This window comes from Mustela nigripes, chromosome 3, assembly GCF_022355385.1.
Source record: "Mustela nigripes isolate SB6536 chromosome 3, MUSNIG.SB6536, whole genome shotgun sequence".
Lineage (NCBI taxonomy): Eukaryota > Metazoa > Chordata > Mammalia > Carnivora > Mustelidae > Mustela > Mustela nigripes.
Genome location: NC_081559.1, coordinates 125,457,337 through 125,477,886, shown reverse-complemented (window position 1 = coordinate 125,477,886; position 20,550 = coordinate 125,457,337). Strand labels below are relative to the sequence as shown.

The 20,550-nt window shown below is 39.3% G+C and overlaps 1 protein-coding gene across 2 annotated transcripts in view; it reads left to right on the top strand.

The window, feature by feature from the left end:
• The window catches only part of NSMAF (neutral sphingomyelinase activation associated factor), a 57,640-nt gene that overhangs the window by 13,252 nt on the left and 23,838 nt on the right, over window positions 1-20,550 (top strand). For both annotated transcript variants that reach the window (XM_059394612.1, XM_059394611.1), the window contains exons 2-9: window positions 4,338-4,427; window positions 7,442-7,520; window positions 7,616-7,683; window positions 7,764-7,800; window positions 11,869-11,919; window positions 14,443-14,514; window positions 14,826-14,873; window positions 14,970-15,022. In XM_059394612.1, coding sequence (XP_059250595.1) covers window positions 4,338-4,427; window positions 7,442-7,520; window positions 7,616-7,683; window positions 7,764-7,800; window positions 11,869-11,919; window positions 14,443-14,514; window positions 14,826-14,873; window positions 14,970-15,022 — 498 coding nt within the window. The remainder of the gene's footprint in view (window positions 1-4,337; window positions 4,428-7,441; window positions 7,521-7,615; window positions 7,684-7,763; window positions 7,801-11,868; window positions 11,920-14,442; window positions 14,515-14,825; window positions 14,874-14,969; window positions 15,023-20,550) is intronic.

The window sequence follows — 20,550 nt, the reverse complement described above, 5'->3', positions numbered from 1 at the left end:
TATTTTTTTTTTTTTAAAAGATTTTATTTATTTATTTGACAGACAGAGATCACAAGGAGGCAGAGAGGCAGTGAGAGAGAGGAGGCCTCAATCCCAGGACCCTGGGACCATGACCTGAGCCGAAGGCAGAGGCTTTAACCAACCCACTGAGTCACCCAGGTGCCCAGGACTTCCTTCTTTTTTTAAAGCTGGATAATATTCCACCATATGACTATATGACTATAGTCATATATGACTATTCCACATATGACTATACCACATTTTCTTTAGCCATTCATCGGTGATGGACGTTTAGGTTGCTTCCCCCTCCTGGCTATCATAAATAATGCTGCCCTGAGCACGGTGATGCAAATACCTCTTTTGAGATCCTGTTTTCACTTCTTTTGGATGAATACCCAGAAGTGGGCCTGTGGCTTGTGTGGTAGTTGTATTTTTAATTTTTGAAAGAACCTCTGTACTGTTTTCCACAGCGGTTGCACCATTTTACAGTCCTACCAACAGTGGGCAAGGGTCCCAGTTTCTCCACATCCTCACCAACATTTGTTATTTTCAGGTTTGTTTTGTTTTGTTTAATAAGGTATGAGGTGATCGCCCCCTTGTAGTTTTGGTGTGAGTATTCATGGTGATAAGTGATATTGAGTATCTTTTCAAATACTTTTTGGCCACTTATATATCTTCTTTGGAGAAGAATCAATTCAAGTCTTAGGTCCATTTTTTAATTGGGTTACATTTTGTTTCTGTTGAGCTGTAGGAGTTGTTGGTTTGTTTGTTTTTTTTTAATATATCCTGCGTAGTAACGCCTCATTAGATATGTGGTCTGCTCATATTCCTTCCCATTATTTAAGCTGTCTTCTCATTCTGTTGATCTTTTTCTTTGCCACACAGAAGTTTTTAAGTTTGATGTGGTCACTTTTATTTTTGCTTTTGTTGCCTGTGTTTTGATGTCCTGTCCAAAAAATCATTGCCAAACACAGTGTCGTGAAGCTTTCCATCAAGTCGTCTTCTGGAGTTTCATACTTTCAAGTCTTGCATTTAAGTCTTTAATCCATTTTGAATTAATTTTTGTATGTGATCTTAAAGTAAGGGCCCAACTTCATTCTTTTGCATGTGGAAATCCAGTTTTCCCAGCACCATTTTTTGAAGAGATTGTCCTTTTCTTATTGTGTGGCCTTGGAGCTCATATTTGAGCATATGTGAGGTTATTTCTGACCTCTCTTCTGTTCCATTGGTGTATATGTCTGTCTTTTTGCTGATTTTGATTTTGTGTCGATTACTGTAGCTTTGAAATATGTTTTGAAATCAGGAACTGTGAGGCTGCCAACGTTGTTTTTCTTTCTTAATCATTTTAGCTATTCAATTCCATGTGAATTTTAGGATTTTTTTTCTATTTCTATATTAAATGCCATTGATATTTTGAGAGGGATTCCACTGAATCTGCAGATCACTTTGGGTAGTATGGACACTTAATAATAATATATTGTAATGTTATATATGTAATATATAATGTATAATAATAGGAATATTTTTTATTTTTTAAATATATAATTGATATGTCTAAATAAAATTATTAATATACTATTATATATAATAGGATTGCATATTTTTTACTTTTTAAAAAACTTATTTTTAATTCAAGTATCATTAACATCGAGCATTATATTAGTTTCAGTGTATAAAATAATGATTCAACAGTCCTGTACATTACTCAGTGCTCATCCCAAGCGTACTCCTAAACTCTTCACCTGTTTCAGCCATCTCCCCACCCACCTGTCCTCTGGCAACCACCAGTTTTCTGTAGATGAATCTTTATTTTTTTTTGGTCTCTTTTTTTCTTTATTCATTTGTTTCTTAAATTCCACATATGAATTAAATCATATGTATTTGTCTTTCTCTGATTTATTTAACTTAGCTTAATACCCTCTAGACCCACTCATGCTATTGCAAGGAATAGGACTTTATTTTATTAATTATGTGGAAGAGCTGGTTGTCTATGAAGGCTACCTGTGCTTCATAGAAATAAAATTATGCCATTGTCTTATTAAAGATACTTATTTTCTTTTACCTTCTCTCTAAGAGGAGGAGTGGGAAGATAGGGTTAAATAGCTCCAGCTCAGGTCATTAAGGCATGACCTAAAAATAAGGGTCAAGGTAATTCAAAAGGATCTCTCTGAGTTAAACCTTCATGGAAATTATCCCATGCATCAAAGGATTGTTCTGGCAATCCTAACTCTTGTGATTGTATTGAAATTCAGAATAAGTATTAATAGTGAGCATTTTACTTTGAGCTCTGGCATTTTAGCCCGTGATTAATTCTTGTTCATGGACTTAAAGACATAAATAGGCTAATAAAAAGTTACCTAGTAGGATGGTAAAGCTGGTTCCTGCTGTCATTAGTCTTTATGAGTTATTTTTCTTTTGGCTCAGCTTTCTTTGTAATGAGCAGTGTCTTCTTATTCCATGAATATAGATTCTTCTTTGTAAGGATATTTATTATAGGCTTTTGACCTCCTGTTCTCTAGAGAGAAGTTCTCGAGAACTTCAAGTTGTGTCCTGCTTGTTTTGGTCTAGTTCTTTCATAATAGAGGCTGGTGATCTTGGGTTATCCATTCTTATTTAAGTGTGAAATATGTAATTTCTGTGTCACTGTGGGCAGGCCTTTTCTGTTGGGCTTCAGTTTGGGATCATGCTTATAAAGACCTGACTCTTTCAAATATTCCTATCCATGGGTCTTTACAGCTATTTTGTGTTTTCTAATAATAATCTATCAAACTGTTACTTGGAATGGTTATGTCTTCCTACTTTTTACTCCATAGCCTTGCTCTCCATGGGGCTTCTTTGTACCTAATATCTTTGATTTGGGGACTTTTGGGAAGTCCTATGATTTAAGTTGGTTTTCTCCTGATAGGCACTTCCCACTGGAGGTGTGTGCCGTTCTGATTTCTGATTGCTGCTGATTCCTCCCATCTCTTTTCCATTTCTCACAAATTTGTTGCTCTCATCTTCCTCTGTGACTCGTCAATTTTCTTTAGTCTGTGGTTTTTTAAAAAATATTTTCTACTCAAATTTTAGTGGTTCTTCTGGAGGTAACAGAAATAGACACACATGCTCAATCTGCTATGTTTATTGGAGACCCTGTCCCTAACACAGCAGAATTCCAGTCCCACACTCCCCCTGAGAGCTTTTCCTGGAACTCTGGATGCCACTGGTTTCCTGGATGAAAACACTTGTTTCCAGTTATTTGCCACATACTTGTTTCTGTGGCCATACAACTGAATTAATACCTTTTCTTATTACCTTATTTTGGTTGTGTGTGTGTGTGTGTATGTGTGTGTGTGTGTTTAAGATTTTATTTATTTATTTGACAGATGGAGATCACAAGTAGGCAGAGAGACAGGCAGAGAGAGAGAGGAGGAAGCAGGCTTCCTGCTGAGCAGAGATTCCGATGCGGGGCTGATCCCAGGACCCTGGGATCATGACCTGAGCCGAAGGCAGAGGCTTTAACCCACTGAGCCACCCAGGTGCTACTTTATTTTGTTTTTAAAAGTTTAAGACACTTGGGCGCCTCAGTCTGTTGAACATCTGCCTTCAGCTCATGTCATGATCCCAGGGTCCTATGATAGAGCCGCTTATTAGTAGCTGGACTCCCTGCTCAGCAGGGAGTCTGCTTCTCCCTCTCCCTCTGCCTGCTGCTTCCTCTGCTTGTGCTCTCTTTCTGTCAAATAAATAAATAAGATCTTTAAATAGAAAAAGAAAGTTTAAAACACATTAAATTTTAAAAGGAACTATATTTTAATCCTATTCTGTTCAATTTATTTATTTGTTCAATACCAAAGCATTAGACTTGTTATTACAGGGAACTATCTAGAGATCTACCACTCAGAGGCATATGATCTTGTGGAAGTAGCAGGAAAAGTGTAACTAACAATGAGGCAGAACACTAGACCAGGAGGGGTGTACAGCCTGGAAGGGGAGGTAGGGAAGTCTAGTGGCCAGCCAGCAGAAACAAAGGATGAAAACTCCAAAGGTGGAAAAGCCCCAGGGTTGGATCAGACGAGAATAAGTTTTATTTCATAAAATCTGGGGTTTCTCTTAAAGGAATTTTAAAAGTCCATCTATAAGTAATTTTATTTATTGTATCTTTTGCTCAGCTAGGCAAATCTGTCTGTTGCTTTCTCCCACTGAATAGAGGACAGCATCTAATATATAATACACACCTATAGGCATTTGATAATTTAATGAGTAATCACTTCGGGAACAGATGCTTTAAATATTCTGCTTTCTTGTGCTTAAAAAAATAAACATGAGGTTTTATTTTGTTCTGCTTTTCCCAAATTTAGATTTTCCTTGCTCCTACTTAACTTGGAGGAATATTACTTTGAACAGCACACAGCTGATCGTATTCAGAACAAAGGCGGTCAGTATGAAAGGTAAGGAGGATGTTCGGATCTCTGTGAATAGACATTTCCCTTGTCTGGTATCTTTAAAATGAAATGTATGGTCATATAGATTTGTCCCCCTTTTGTACTGGGAGAGTAACGAGAAAGGAGGACTTCAAAGTTGTTGCTATAACTTCAGATATTTTCTAAAGCTGAGAAGCAGTGTGTACGAATTCCTCTAATGTGAGTGTCTAACTCAGCTGGACAGGACTGATTCATCCCAGCTCTTTTTTCTTGTGTCACTTTTGTACTTACACTCTCAATTATTTGGGTTATGGTGTTATAAAGTCATAATCATAAAACACCAGAGTCGCATAAAAATCAGTACTTTCAAAATGAATAATTTGATTTGAACTGGACGCAAAGTCAATTTTCTCTATATTGTATTCATTACTGTGTATTGCTATAGAAACACATTTGGTTTCTTTCACCACACTTTTTGAAAGCTGTGTACAATAACGTGTAATGAAGTATTTAGTTTAAAATGCCAACTTGGAATTAACTAAGATCAGAATTGTTCCCACAAAATTGTATCTGCTGATGATTTCCTTTGGGGATGTCCCTTAACTGTAGGTCATAACTTGATCACACTTTGATATTAGATAAACTCTATAATTTTTAGTGTTCCTCAGCTTTTATCTTGAAAGGACCACCACAGCCATGTGATATTTGTTTAAACACAACCTAAAGAGAGAATTACTTAGCTTTTTGTTAGGGAACTTATGGCATGTCTGTTTCCTTAGCAGTCAAATTAGATGATTCTTGTTCCTTGAGATCAGCACCTTGCTTTCTTCTGGAATTTTGCTCATATTCTTCTCCCTAATTCCATACCTCTGTTTTTCCTCCCAGTACTCCTCTGCTGTATACCGTAAAACATTTTGCTTAAAATTAAGTGCATTTGTTTATTATTTTTTTTGCATTTGTTTATTATTAAAACACCAATATAAGCTAGCAACCCAAAACCTGTTTTTATAATTTTTAAGTTATTAATGGAGTTCAGTGGTACGACCCATGGAAGTAAATTCGTGATATCTAGCAACATTGCATGTGCATTTACCTATTGATCTAGCAGGTCTACTTGTAGGGAACTATCTCACTATCTTACCATGGGAAATATAGAAATGGAAATATGTACAAGGTTATTTATCATAACACTACTTGTAATTGTAAAATACTGAAAATAATCCAATAGGGGACTGATTGAATAAACAATGGAATGTCCTTGTAATGGAGTACTATGCAGCTGTAACAAAGGAATGAAACAGGTGTAGTGCTGTGGAATGATCTCCAGTATATATTCTGTGTGAAAAATAAGAGGCAGAGTACTGTGGATTGCATGCTATCTTTCACATAATTATGAAGGGAGAAGAATAATTTTTTGGTTGTATTTTAAAAAATTAAAAACATTTTAAATTATATATTTAAAAAAACATAAACTAAAAGCTAATGAAAGTGATTATCTACAGAGAAGGATCGATGGGGAAATAATATAAAATGGCAACTAGACTTCTCTGACTGTTCCTTATTTTATAATTTTGCCTTTGGAACTGTAGAAATATTTTAAATATATTTTAATATAGACTTAACATTTCAGAAGAAACAGTAAACCTTATAAAATCAAAGAGAAAATGAAACAAGTGAACTTAACTATATGTATGTTGGAAGGTTAACCACAGAGAATTATTGTAATCAGCTTCACAACATAGTAATTTGTGTCTCTGGTGAGATACGGCCTAAGTTGAAAAAGAATTGCAAAAAGAGGTTGTAAATGTTTTAGTTGTAATATTGTTGTTAGTAATTTGGGTATTATTATTTTGAAACTGGCTTATTCACATGTGCACATAGATTTATATAGTTAAATGAAGTAAATGAATAATATGTCTATGAAAAGACAAGACTTTCAGGATGAAAGACCTACAAATCTAATAGTAAAGGAGTTAAATTAAAAACCTAATGTTATATTTGAATTGGAAATGTTTGTATAGGTTCATATACTTTTCTTTTAAAAGAAAGTATTTGCAGGGCGCCTGGGTGGCACAGTGGGTTAAAGCCTCTGCCTTCAGCTCGGGTCATGATCCCAGAGACCTGGGATTGAGCCCCACATTAGGCTCTCTGCTCAGCAGCGAGCCTCCTTCCCCCTCTCTCTCTCTTCCTGCCTCTCTGCCTACATGTGATCTCTGTCTGTCAAATAAATAAATAAAATCTTTAAAAAAATTAAAAATAAAAGAAAGTATTTTCTAGCTCTCCCCTCTGGAAAGGCCTAGAAACAACCCGGTAGCCATGAGCACTGAGACTGTGCTGTCCGTACCACTTCCCACAAAAAAAGAATGAGGGCTCTTTGAGAAGTTGCTGAATCTAAGTCTGGGGCAGGAAGGGTGCAAGGTGAGCCTGGCCCGTCTTGTCCTACTGGCAAGTAAGGGAGGTGTCAGAAACTACCGCACATTGAATGAAAAGGGCACAAGAGCCCACTGGAAAAATTAGGCAACAAGTGGGAAAAACTGAACACCGAAAAAGAGCAATGCCTGTAGTGGTGGAAATGTGTCAGAATCACTAGAATCCACAAGTACATGAGATGTTTATATCACCTGGCAGGGCTCCTAGGACACCAACTCATTATTCTAAAACTTAATGAATGGGAGATAAAGAATCAAGCTATTTTTTCTGCTTTCTTTGTACAAATTGTACTTCAAATCATAGATAAATACTATACTCCAGATCATATATATATATATATATATATATATATATATATATATATATACACTGTAAAGTTGTTCTTTGTTGATGAATTCTGGATAATAAACAAAAGGAATGATAAAAATTTCAGTTCCTAATAGGATTGGGTTGGCAAACCATCGGCCTGGGGTCAATGTAATTAAAATAATTATATTGTTGTTCTTTCAGTTAATGCTTTAGTTCTCTACTTTCTAGTTAAAATATATTATGATTCTTTTTTGACTTTCATTGTGTTCATTAATAATAATCCTTTGTACTTTGATCCTTAGGAAAATCAGAGGCTCCTTAAAAATATGTTCAAAATCAGTTATTTTTGAACCAGATGTAATATCCCAGCCCATCATTAAGGTAAATGCATTTTAAATTTGAATAGAGACATTCCTACTTTTTGTGTATATTTTATCTTGCTTATTTTTATAATATTTCTCTCAATTTTTATCCAGATTCCTTTGAGAGATTGCATAAAAATAGGAAAACATGGGGAAAATGGATCCAATAGACACTTTGCAAAGTATGTCATTCTCACTAACTGTTTAATTTTACTTCTACCAAAATAAGTTTATACATTAATGACTTTTTTCTGCATTGTAGGGCAAAATCCGGGGAGATTTCACTCATTTTCAGTCAGGTAAGAAACACATAGTAAATATTTTTTTCTAACCTGAGTGAAAGCAGGCACACAGACACAGACACACACACACTTTTTTTTTCTTTAGCACTGACATTATTTGTAGAAATCTCAGATGAAGACTGTTGGCATAGATGTTTACATGTTTTTAAGATTTAACCATTGAGAACTATATTTTTTTAAATATAGTTTATTTAAAACTCTGAGATCCTTAATATTTGGGTTTGGTTTTTTCTTTAAGATTTTATTTATTTGAGAGAGTTAGAGTAGCACAAGCAGAGGGAGCAGCAGACAGAGGTAGAAGCAGGCTCCCCACTGAGCAGGGAGCCCAATGCGGGACTTGGTCCCAGGATCCTGGGATCATGACCTGAGCTGAAGGCAGATACTTAACTGACTGAGCCACCAGGTGCCCCAAGATCCTTAATGTTCATAAAGTTGTGTGATGCCTACAGGTTTATGGCTTTATCCTCAGGAGTCCTGCCAGAGTGTGAGGGTTGAGCTGGAAGCATTGCAGTCTCTCCTGCAACTTCTGAGCCATTCAGAAGGTGGGAGGCCAGCAGCACAGCCCTGAGGGGGATCTCAGGGTGACTGCTGGTGATAACCGAGGCCCCAACTCAGGATGTGCCATCTCGTAAAAGTTAGGAGGCTTGGGGTCCTGACCTTTTCTCATTCCAAATTTATTCGGCATACATATATGTTCCCAGTGTCATGCTTAATACCAGCAACACGGAGAAAAAACACAGTTTTTCTCCTGTCATACATGTAGTTCATCTATTTTAGTTTAGTTTTGTTTTTTTCTTAACTTACAAATAAGATGGGAGTGGAGGGACTCTCTCTCGTGCTTTTTGCCCTGGATTTTTACCTTGTTCATCTCTAAGGTGAGAGGGTTAGAGATCATGTTGCCCCAACTATGTCCAGAGCCCTAGTTCCATGAAGTGTTCCAAGGAACATCCTTCCGCGCTCAGGTAAGTGTAGGAGAAGCTGTGGGAAGCAAAGATATGGCTTTCTCTACTTCGGGACCTGACTCAGTGCCTCAGCAAATAGAGAGAGGGTCTGGAGGAAGCACCGTGAGCATCTCAGGGAGGAAGAAGGCTGGGAGCAGAGGTGCTCCCAGTGGTTTTTGGACCACTTACCTCTTCTTTTCATGGAGCACTTTTTAACGTATCTTGAAAAATATTTTTAAAAAGTTGGGAGATACCACATTAGGTAGTTTTCTAGGTCTTCCTTCCACAGGTCAATGAATCTTAAGGAAGAAAGCATTTCACAGCCATTCTTTGACTTCATGTTGTTTTAACCGGCATAGAGGCAAATGCTTGTAGCCATCTGCTACTCTGGGTTGTGGGGGCGGGGGGAGCAGAACACAATTATTAATAATTCAGGCCTGTACCTGTGCTCTTGTTGTTTCTGAAGTATCCTTCTGCTTCATGGTCTCTTGTTAGAAAGTCCATATCTGGAAAGGAAGAAGTACTTTTTCAGTTAGAAGTATGGTTTCCATTATAAAAATTACCCATTTTACTTTATTTACAAACTTACTAGAAGAGGTGTCATGCCAGGCAAACTCAAAACCGGCTTCACATTTAGGGGTGACCAGTCATTAGTTACTCTTTCTAGAATTATTTCAAGCTTCCTGGATTAAGTATACAATCAAAACAAAACAAAACAAAACAAAACCCCAAAACTCAACTTTTTACCTTAAGTGGTCACAGTGTTTCAGAAATAATGTTATGGTCCTTTAGGCTTTTAGAGGATTTTGCTTCTTTTGCTTCCAAATTTTCTTTCCAAATTTTAGAAAGTTTTAGAAAGTTTTCCAAGTATTAGAGAGTTTTGCTTCCAGATTTGCTTTCCAAATTTTAGAATAAAGAAGGGTGTATGTGTGTAAATAATAGTTTTTGTCATGCATTTTTATATCCAGGAAATATATTTAAGGTTATGAAGCTATGGGAAAAACAAAATACCAAAAGCCCCTCTCCCCAAGGACTTTTCCTTGAGATCGGGGAAGAGACTTTAAGCAGACATCTTCTATAATGAAGACAATGCCGACAGGACAGAAGGCTAGAGGATGAGGAGCTCGTGTGCTGCGGTGGATAGAACCACCAGGGCGGCGGCGCGTGAAGGCACACCGCTGGAGGGCTGAGCGAATGAGCCAGGCAGTGCCCTGAGCTGCAGAGGCCCTGAGAGGGAGCATCCTGGTGGGCGGCAGGTGCGGTGAGGAGGAGGGTGCCGGGGGCAAGGCACAAAGGTCTGAGCGGTGGCAGGGACCATGTCACAGAGAGCCTGCGGGCCAGAGTTAAGAGTCCAAATAAAGGACAAAAGCGAACCCCCCCTGGAAAACTGAGAAGAGGAGGGGTGCCCCCTGCTTTGTATGTATTTGCACAACTCTTGGAGGCCAGGTAGAGAATATGCTAGGGGCAGGGGGCATGAGCAGAAGAATGAGGGCCTTTTGGGGTGCTGAGAACTCAGGGGTTTTGGATCAGGATGGTAGTGATGGCAGGGTGAGAGGTGGTCAGCGTCTGCATGTATTCTGAAGGAAAACCCCACAGATGCACGATACAAGGGAAGTTGCAAGGTACAAGGGAAAGCCATCAGGAATGATTCCCAGCAGGGTGGATAGCCATGCCCTTTATTGCTGTGAAGAAGCCTGGAGAAGAACAGGCTTTGTTTAGAATGTGGCCTCTGAGAGGAAAAGCCTGGTCGGCATTTGGGAGCGTTAGTGTGGGGGTCTCCAGGAGGAGACGGAGATGAGAAAGAGAACGGGTTAGCGTGGGTAACAACCTGGGGTTGGTTGAGGACTCCCAGGGGCTGGTGTGCACAGAGGGTCTAAGGGCAGAGGCCCAGCAGCTCTGCCAGGGCATGGTTGGGAAGACAGAGGGTCGCAAGGGAGACAGTAGGAGCAGCGGGTGAGGTTGGGGAGGGCCAGGAGCCAACGGCTGGAAACCATCTGGGAAACTGCTTTAGGAGAACCGTGAGCTCTCTCACATGCTCTGAGAAGCAGAATCGAGGAAGACCTTAGAACAAACTCCTGGGTTTGGTGACATGGAGATCCTCTGCACCTTTTATGACCTTCTCATGACTGGGTTTCCATAACATGGTGCAGCTGAAAACCTGTCTTAAGCCCAAGACACAGTACAGCCAGCTCTTGCAAAGGGTTTTGCCACAAAGAGGAACAGAAATGGCAAAAGAAGGATATAAGACCAAGGGAGGGTTTGTATCAGTGGTTTGTTTCAAATGGGAGAAAGTGCAGCGAGCATATTACACAACCAAAGTTTTTGAATAGCTGACATGTAGAGGGAGGTCTGCATTCTGTGGCCTAGTCCAGTGACTAGCTTTGAGGACCCAGGCACACCCTTCACCGAAACAGGAGGGAAGGCAGGGCTAACGGGACCAACTCCATGTTGATGGCTCTGGGGGTGACACTGCTTGTTGGACATGGTTACTGACCTACAATGTAAACAGCTGGCTGTGTGTATGAGGCACTGTGTGCCCAGATCACCTCTAGAGAAATTTCTTGATGTTAATAAATGTATTTCATACCATAGTAACTCTGTTTCACCCATTTCTTAGAAAATAGGCACTTAGATTAGCTTCTTTCACCCATCTACTTGGTTACTTGGGACAAGTACAGAATTCATAAAACATCTTAAATATTTTATTTATTCAAAAATTGTTGCTACTGGGGTGCCTGGGTGGCTCAGTGGGTTAAGCTGTTGCCTTCGGCTCAGGTCATGATCTCAGGGTCCTGGGATCGAGTCCCACATCGGGCTCTCTGCTCAGCAGGGAGCCTGCTTCCTCCTCTCTCTCTGCCTGCCTCTCTGCCTGCTTGTCATCTCTGTCTGTCAAATAAATAAATAAAATCTTTAAAAAAAATTGTTGCTACCTTGTTGCCTTGATGAATCTCTTTTTAACTTAGTATTTGTTATTCTTACATCAGTCTAAGATTAATACAAGTACTTTTGGAAACTGAGATTATGTGACGATGATTTAAATTCCCTTCATAATACACTAATTTATGGTAACTCATTATTATGAAAATTTTTAGTTATTTTACAAGTATTGATTTTTCTGTCTCAGGTGTATTTCATTAAAGAACACAACATTGTTGCCCCTTATAAAATAGAAAGGGTAAGTAAAGCTTTTCATTTATTCCTAGCAATTTGCGTAGTGATTTTAAGCAATAAGTTTTTGTGACTTTATTAACATCTTTAATCAAATATAATAATTATGTGTGTTTAGAAACTTCTTACCAGCAGTTATAACAAAATTACCCAAGGGAGCCACAGACTTTAGTCCAAGAGACTTCAATTAGCTCTTTGACTGAAAAACAAATGTGTCTAATAAGGGAGAAAAAAAAGCTTAAATTATTAGATTAGAAATTGAAATCAGAATATGTATCATTTATAAGATTATTTGCTGGATATTACTGAGAATGTATTTTTTTAAATGCTTGAGAAATACTGATAAGTTATAAAATACCCTTATTTGGGAGCTCAGTCATAATTTATAAATTCTCTTAATTGGGAGAAGCTATGAGTAGACTTAAATTCAATGTCTGGTTTTCCAGGACTTATCAAGGAAGCATAGATGTTACATTTAACCATTTTGTGCTTTATTTAATTCTTTTGCTTCAGCTTAATATATAGTAAAGGGTAACTTTGACCAAGAGAGAGTCTTTATAGGACTGACATCAGGCTAGTGCTCTGCATAGTGCCACCTCTGTGAAGAGGAAGAGCCACCCTCTCTGAGCAAAGAGCCCTGCAGGCTGAATGTCTGTCTCTGCAGTGCTTAGTCCGCACCCGTGGGACATGTGGACCACACACTGCGGCCTTGGGGCTTTATGCGCAAGAAACACTTGCATGTGCCAGTTAGTCAGAAACCACAAATATGAGATTAACTTACTCTCTGGTGGGGCTGTTGGCATTGGGGAAGGATAGTTCTTAATAGGGGGGGGGGGCATCCCTTTCACTGCAGCCTGCTCCCAGGCTAAACCAGACACCCCTACTATACCTTCACCCCTGCTGTTGGATAGTACCTCCGTACATTGACACAAGCCTCATGGAGGTGGGGATGCCTCTCTCCCAAGCTGAGAACCACCGCCTGGAGGGCTCTCCCTCCTAAGGCTCTCCTGATACCCACTTGAAGGGCAAAGCTGTTCTTGGCCCACTGAAAAGTTATGTAAAGGGAGAGGAGGGAGGTTGTCTGAAGCAAAGAAAAGCACTTTTTTTCCAGTGTGAATTAGAACACCCGAGGATTTCCAGATTTAAAAAAGAGGGGAATAGTGACACTGATGGTGACCATGAGAGATGACAGAATAGAAAGTGCTTGTTCCTCTCATGGTGGCCCTGATTCAGTCAAGGATACATGGACTGGTCCCTTTTGTGATAAACCTGGAAACCAGTTAAGAGGCTCTGCACCCAGGTTAGCATGAAATGAGCCTCATTGAGGCTGATGGGGATGTTGGTAACATCCTTTCAGTGTGGGCCCTCTCTAGGCAAAATACCACGTGATGGGAGGGAACTCCCAGCTCCCAACTTCTGCTGGGGAGGGAGAGACAAGACTGGACTGTGTACCCAGTGTTCTGACTGTTGTGGTGGCTGCCCAAGAGACTGGCTTCTGTCTTGCCTGTCTTGGAGTAGCGACAGGAGCTGGCATATGCCCTAGATGCATGGGGCCATTGAAAACAAGGGGGAGCTGGACATCTGGCTGCTGCTCCAGGGGACCCATAGTCCAGCAGACAGGGGACAGAGCAGCCCAACAGACTCTCCCTCGGGGCAAGGAGAAGAGGACAGTGTGTGACACATCACATTAATCTTCACAGTATATAACCCCTCCGTCATCCTCTAAGCACCTAAGTATTTGAAGCAGACGTTGACAGAATTGAAGGGAGAAATTGTTAGCAACCCAGTAATAATAGAAGTCCTTAGTCCCCCACTTAGTAACGGGTAGAACATCCAGACAGAAGGTCATTTAGGAAACAGTGGGTCTGACCAACACTGTAGACCAGATGGACCTAAGGGACACAAAGAACACTCAACCTAACAGCAGCAGAGTCCACATTCTTCTCAAAGGCACACAGAACATTCTCTTGGCTATATCACATTAGGTCACAAAATGAATAAAAATAAATTCAAGATTAAAATCATATCAAGTATTCCTTTTGCCCACCATGGAATAAAACTACAAACACATAGAAGGAACATTCACAAGTGTGTGGAAGTTGAACAACACCCTTGAACCACCAGTGGGTCAAAGAAGAAATGAAAAGGGAAATTAAAAAATATCTTGGGACAAACAAAATCGAAACCAGAACATGCCTAAACTTGGAGGATGCAGCTAAAGCAGCACTAAGGGGAAAGTTTGTAGTGATACCTGCCTACATTAAGGAAAATAAATGTCTCAGATTTAAAAACTCAACTGTGCACCTCGAGAGACTAGCACAAGAACCACAAACTAAGCCTGAAGTTAGCAGAAGGGACAAAATAATCCATGTAGCAGGAAGTCTGACAGAATCTACTCTCCCCCTCCAGGGTGAGGTGCGGGCAGATATGCACACAGGTCAGCAGGGGGTTGAAGATGTTCTTAAAGGAATATGGTTTGACTTGCTTCTTCCCCGTCCTTTGATTTGATTTAATTTCCCTTTTTTATTAGGGCAAGATGGAGTATGTCTTCGAACTGGATGTTTCAGGGAAAGTGGAAGACGTGGTGGAGACCTTGCTTCAGGTAAGCCAGCACCTCAGTTGGGCATTCATGGGGCAGAGAATTCAAAGCAAACTTGGGCAGAAACTCAAAAAGAAAGAAATCATATTTATACATCTCACTAAAAACAATTTCTTTTATAAATATGAAGCAGATTTACTTGAGTATGTGGAATTTGAAAACTGCATATTAGGAAGAAGTCATAGATAAAGCAGACGTGATCTTAACCATTACTAAGTAACAGAATGATTGCTGTTTTTCATTGCTTCTAAGGAAATACCTTTCTACTGTTTTAGCAAAAAAAAATAAATTTTTGTTTATTTTTAATATTGTAGCTTCACAGAGCCTCCTGCCTTGACAAACTAGGGGACCAAACTGCCATGGTAAGAGTTTCTAAAGTAAATTGTCTTTACTGTGAATTAAATTGTATTGATATTTTACTCATAAATGCTTACTTTTAAATGGTTTTGTTTTCATAGATAACAGCTATTTTGCAGTCACGTTTGGCTAGGACGTCATTTGACAAAAACAGGTAAGTTGATGATAGTTGATGATTTCATTCCCTGATTCTTTTCCTCTTTCTTTCTTTCTTTCCTTTTTTTTTTTTTTTTTTTTTTTTTTAGATTTATTCATGTGAGAGAGTGCATGTGCGTGTGAGTGAGGGGGCAGAGAGAATTTCAGGCAGACTCCTTGCTGATCGTGGAGCCTGATGTAGGTCTGGATCCCAGGACATCCAAAATCAAGAGTTGGGCGCTTAACCGACTGAGCTAGCCAGGTGCCCCTCTCTCCCTGATTCTAAAAGACTTCTTACACCTGTATGCCTACTTCAGCTTGTCCCAAACTGCCCATGTGACCATCTGCAGCATCCAGACCCACGTGTGGTCAGGAATGGCCCTGGCCTCCGCTTCTCCATCCTGACTTTGGTCAGTCAGCCAGGCTGACAGACCGATGCTCCCTAAGATCCTTCTAGTCTGTCACCATCTTTTGCCACTGTTATTGCCTGAGGTCTGGCCACCATCACCTTCAGTCAGAACATCGTAACAGCTGTTCGCTTGTCCACCTGACCCCAGTCTTCCCTTCTCCTGTCCTCTCTTCCCTTCTGCACCGAGTGTACTTTGAAAATGTGGTTTTTCTAAAGAACTTAACTATATCACTTGTCTGTTTAAAACTCCTCAAGATTTTCCATTGCCTTCAGGGTGAAATCTTCACCTTCCATGGCTTAAGATCTAGCCCTTGCACACTACTCTAGTCGCTGGTAGCTTGTCTCGAATTCTGTGTGCCAGCTCTTTGCGTCTGTGCAGACCCCAAGCATGCCCATGGTCTCTTCCCTCGGAGCCTTTGGTGTTGTCTGTGCTTACCCAGCTCGGGCTCCTTCCTCTTTTGCACCTGGCTGACTCTTACTAGTACCTGATTTCAGCTTAGCTGTTGGTAGTTCTGCAAAGTCTTTCCTGACCCTTCAGGCTGTGATCAGTATCTTACTAAGTCATCCTGCAGGGACCAGGAGACTACATTCCTACTGGTTTTTTCCATTGATTTTCTTGGTTTTTCTAAATATACAATTTATTTCCTGCAAATAATTTTTTTTTAATAATTACGTTTTATATGAACCCGTTCTCTTATTTCTCTCTTGCTTTATACTAAGTAGCTTTGCATCTCGTCTATAATACCACGTATCAATCATGTAGGTTTGTAACAACTCTTGGCATCTGCAGGTTCTGGGCCTCACCTCTTGTTTGTCTTCACTATCCTCGGCCTTATGCTGCACTTCCGTATATGTAGAAACAGCTTGTCGACTTCCATTAAAGAAAGCTCTCAGATTTTGACTGTGACCGCAGTGACCTCTCATTTCTTTAGGCCTTCTTTCATGTCTTCCTTGTGCTTTTTTCCATAAAGGTCTTTCCTCTCTCGTGCTGGATTTAGTACACGTTTCTGATGGTATTGTAAATGATGTCCTAAAAAGCTCATTTTCTGTTTATTGTTGATCTGTAGAATGCAGTGGATGTTTGTGTACTCATATTGTTTTCAGCAACCCTGCTAAACTTTGTGATCAGTTCCATTAACTTTAATATATAACTCTTTAATATGTACAACATCTTAAGTACAAATTGTTGCAGGCCCTATTCCCTAAATATTTTTGTTTTAGATTCTTATCTTAGAGTTCTGCTAAACCTATAGGTCACTACAGCTTAGGACAACGTAGACTGTATTGGTTGAATTGATTCATTTATGGATTATGATGTACTTGGCTTTGGTTAGACGCGTATGTTTTATAAATAAAGTCAGTTTGTAATATTCTGTTTTATTGCTATCTTTGTGAGACTTGTGACCCTCACACTACATTTTAAAGTTTTGAAGAACTTGCCAGTAAAGCCATCTGGCCAATAATGTATTTGTGTTTATATTTGTTCCTTTTTCTGTTTCACCTGCATAGCATTAATTTTCTTTCTATTTTAATACTTACAGGATATATTAGGTAAGTGGATTGCCAGGGGGAAGAAAAGCTTCCATTTAAGGAAGGAAAAGGAGTAAGAGGAATTAGCTTCTTTTGACCTACTTAGAATGCATAATTCTTCTGAGTAGCGATTTTTTCAATCCTGGGCTTCAGCGTGACATTAATTTAGAAAATGGCTCACTCTGGAAGTTGTAATTAAATCCAGTCCCTAAAATGTTAGGCTGAAGAATTTGGAGAAGAAACTTTTGCCGTATAAAATAAGATGTTCCAGTGCTATATACTTCCTCTCAAAGAAAAAAAATAAACTTTTGCCAAAATAAGCTTTCATCATAGTTCTGAGAAAATAACTTTCTTATTGAAGAAATGAAGGGTAACTATATTTATTTTTCCCTACTGTTCATTCTGAAAATTTTCAAATCCCCACAATTTGAAAGAGAAACCTAATGAACACAGATACCCTACGGGTCACCCGGCGTTGGTTTGTTAACATTTTGTCAGATGTGCTTTAGTTCGTGCCTGCTCTGTGAGAAGGTGCGTGTGCCTGTCTATGGGTTATACGCACGTATACATGTAGGTAATGTGTGCATGTATGTGTGTGTTTGGATTGTGTGTAAAATACGCTCCTTCAGAATCACTCAAGTTACAAGACGCCATGACACTTCACCCATAACTACGTCAACACGCGTCTCTCCGAAGGGCGTTCTCTGGCCTCCTCTACTCTTGTAATACTCGGGTACCGATGATTCTCTCACACCGTGTGATTTCTAGTTTCAGAGTCAAGTTTCTCCCTTTTGTACCCCAAAACATCCCCTTTAAATTACTTTATTTGGGGCGAATTTTAGATGTAGACAGAAGGTGTAAGGAGAGCCCACAGAGGAAAGCCCTCACCTGCTTTCCCCCACTGTTACATGTTCACTCTGTCGACGTGGCCGCATTTGGTTGAACGGATTCCTAGACTGGTGATTTTTTGGATGTTATTTAATTTGATTTTTCCAGTTATTTGTGACTGACATATAGAAATACAGTGTTTGTTGTTGTTGTTGTTGTTGTTGTTTTTAAACATTCACCTTGTATTCTGTGACATTTCCAGGTTTACTCATTGGTCCTGGTGGGTGTTTTATAGATTGCATAGAGTTTTCTATATACCTGCTTGTTTAATCGGTGGATAATGACCTTTCCACAGAAATCCTTATGGCTTTTACTTCTGTCTTGCTTCATTGTACTGTTTAATTAATAGATGTGATGGGAGCACATCCTTGCTCTGTTCTTAATCTTACATGAGAAGGGTTTATTTCATAACCAAAGAATGAGGCTGCCGAGGTTTTTCATGAATGCCCTTTATCAGAATGAAGAAACTTTTATCCTGGTTTGCTGAGAGTATTTTCAATAATAGTTTTAAAGTTTTGTTAAATATTTTTTTCTGCACTTACTGAAATGACCATATTTTTTTCCACTTTATTCTGTTAATGTTGTGAATTACATTGATTGATTTTTTTCAGTGTTAACCAACCTTGTTCATGGGCTAAATCCAACTTGATCATGATATATGATCTTTTTACATGATTTGATATTACTGGATTTGCTTAGCTAGTGTTTTGTAAAGGGTTTTTGCATCTGTGCTCAAGAGGTATATTGCTGTGTAAACCTTTAATGTATTTGTCAGGATTTGCTATCAGGGTTAGGTCAGCCTCATCAAATCAGTGTAGCGATGTTCTTTCTTCCTGTTTTCTGAGAGTGTGTTGGATTGTATCTCTTCCTAAAAATTTTAACATAATTTATTGGTGAAGTATACAGCCAGAGTGTTCTTACTTATTTATTTACTAGGCATGAGACTGTGTAGGTTGTTTGTGTCTTCTTGTGCCTGTTTGGTAAGTTGTGGTTTTCAAAAAAATGTTTCCTCTTCTTACCAGGTTTATTGGTATGAAGCTGTTAAGGTCCTTTTGATGTAAGTAGGATCTGTAGTGCTGGTCCTCTTTATACCAAGGCTTTGCCTTTACTCTTTCTTTATCAGTTTTGCCAGGTGGTTGCCAATTTTATTAACCTTTCAAAGACCCCACTTTTGACTTTACTGAATTTTATCTACTTCTCCATTTTATATAAAATTGGTTTCCACTCTTGGGATTTCCTTCCTTTGGTTTACTTTGGGGTTTAACTTTTCTTTTTCTAGTGTCTTACAAAGATGAGACCACCAGTTTTAGACCTTCTTGTAATTAACTAGTACTTCACTGTAAGTTGACCTCTAAACTGCTTCAGAGGCATCCCACACGTTTTGATATGCTGTGTCGGTGCCATTACTGTAAAAGCATTTTGTGATTTCCTGTATCATTTCTTCCTTGATCTGTGGGTTAATTAAGAAGTATGTTACCTTCTGCATATTTGGGAATTTTGTGATTATTTTATAGTTACTGACTTTCAGTTGAATACCATCTCAGTTCAGAGAGTATATGCTCTGATTTCAGTCTGCTGCTGCTGAGAGTTGTTCTGGAGGCCCTGTGTATGGTCTGTCATGCTGAATGCTTCCCAGTTCCCAGAGGGGAATGTGTACCCTGCAGTTGTTGAATATCGTGTTCAGATCATCTCTCCTTTGTTGGTGTTTTGTGGCTTTTTTCCATCAGTTACTGGGAGAAAAGTGTTAGAATTGCCAATAATGGTAGTGAAATCATTCCCCCCATTTCTGTTAAATTTATGCCTTATATATTGTGAAGCTATATTGTTAGGTTCATGTACATTTAAATGTAATGTCTTCTCCATGCATTGAGCCCTTCATCATAGGAAGTATCCCTCCTTAGCCATTTGTCTTGAAGTCTGCTTTGCCTTCTTTTAATCTAGTCATACCAGAAATTTTCATGTGGTATGTTTGCACATTAATATCTTTTTCTGTCCCTTTATTTTGTACTTGTGTCCTTATTCTGTTTCTGAAAATCAGATGCTTTATATAGTTGAGTCTTGCTTTTTATAGTCTGACAAGCTCTCCTTTTTAATGGGGATGTTTAATTCATTTATTTTTTAGAGAGAGAGAGAGCAAGTACAGCAGGGGCAGGGGAGAGGGCAGAGGGAGAGAGAGAATCTGAAACAGACTCCATGCTCAATGCAGAACCTGATGCGGAGTTTGGTCTCACAACCCTGGGATCGTGATCTGAGCGGAAACCCTAGGAGTCGGATGCTTAACAGTTGAGCCCCCTAGGTGCCCCTAATTCATTTATGATGATGGAGCTATGGTTGATTTTAAACCCAATGTCATAACACTATGTTAGCATTCCATTTGTTCTTTGTTTTTCTGACCCTCTTTTCTTGCCATCTTTTGGGTCAGTCTGATATTTTTAAGTATTCCGTTTTATCAGCTCTCTTGACTTTTTAAGCTGTGCCACTCTGTGTCATTTTAGTGGTTCCTCCAGAGATCACAGTACACACCTTGTACCATCATGTGTGTCCAGTGACATGACGCAACTGTACAGCGCTGTGAGACCCTTACACCAGTGACATGACACAACTGTGCAGCGCTGTGAGACCCTTACACCAGTGACATGACACAACTGTGCAGCGCCGTGAGACCCTTACACCAGTGACATGACACAACTGTGCAGCGCTGTGAGACCCTTACACCAGTG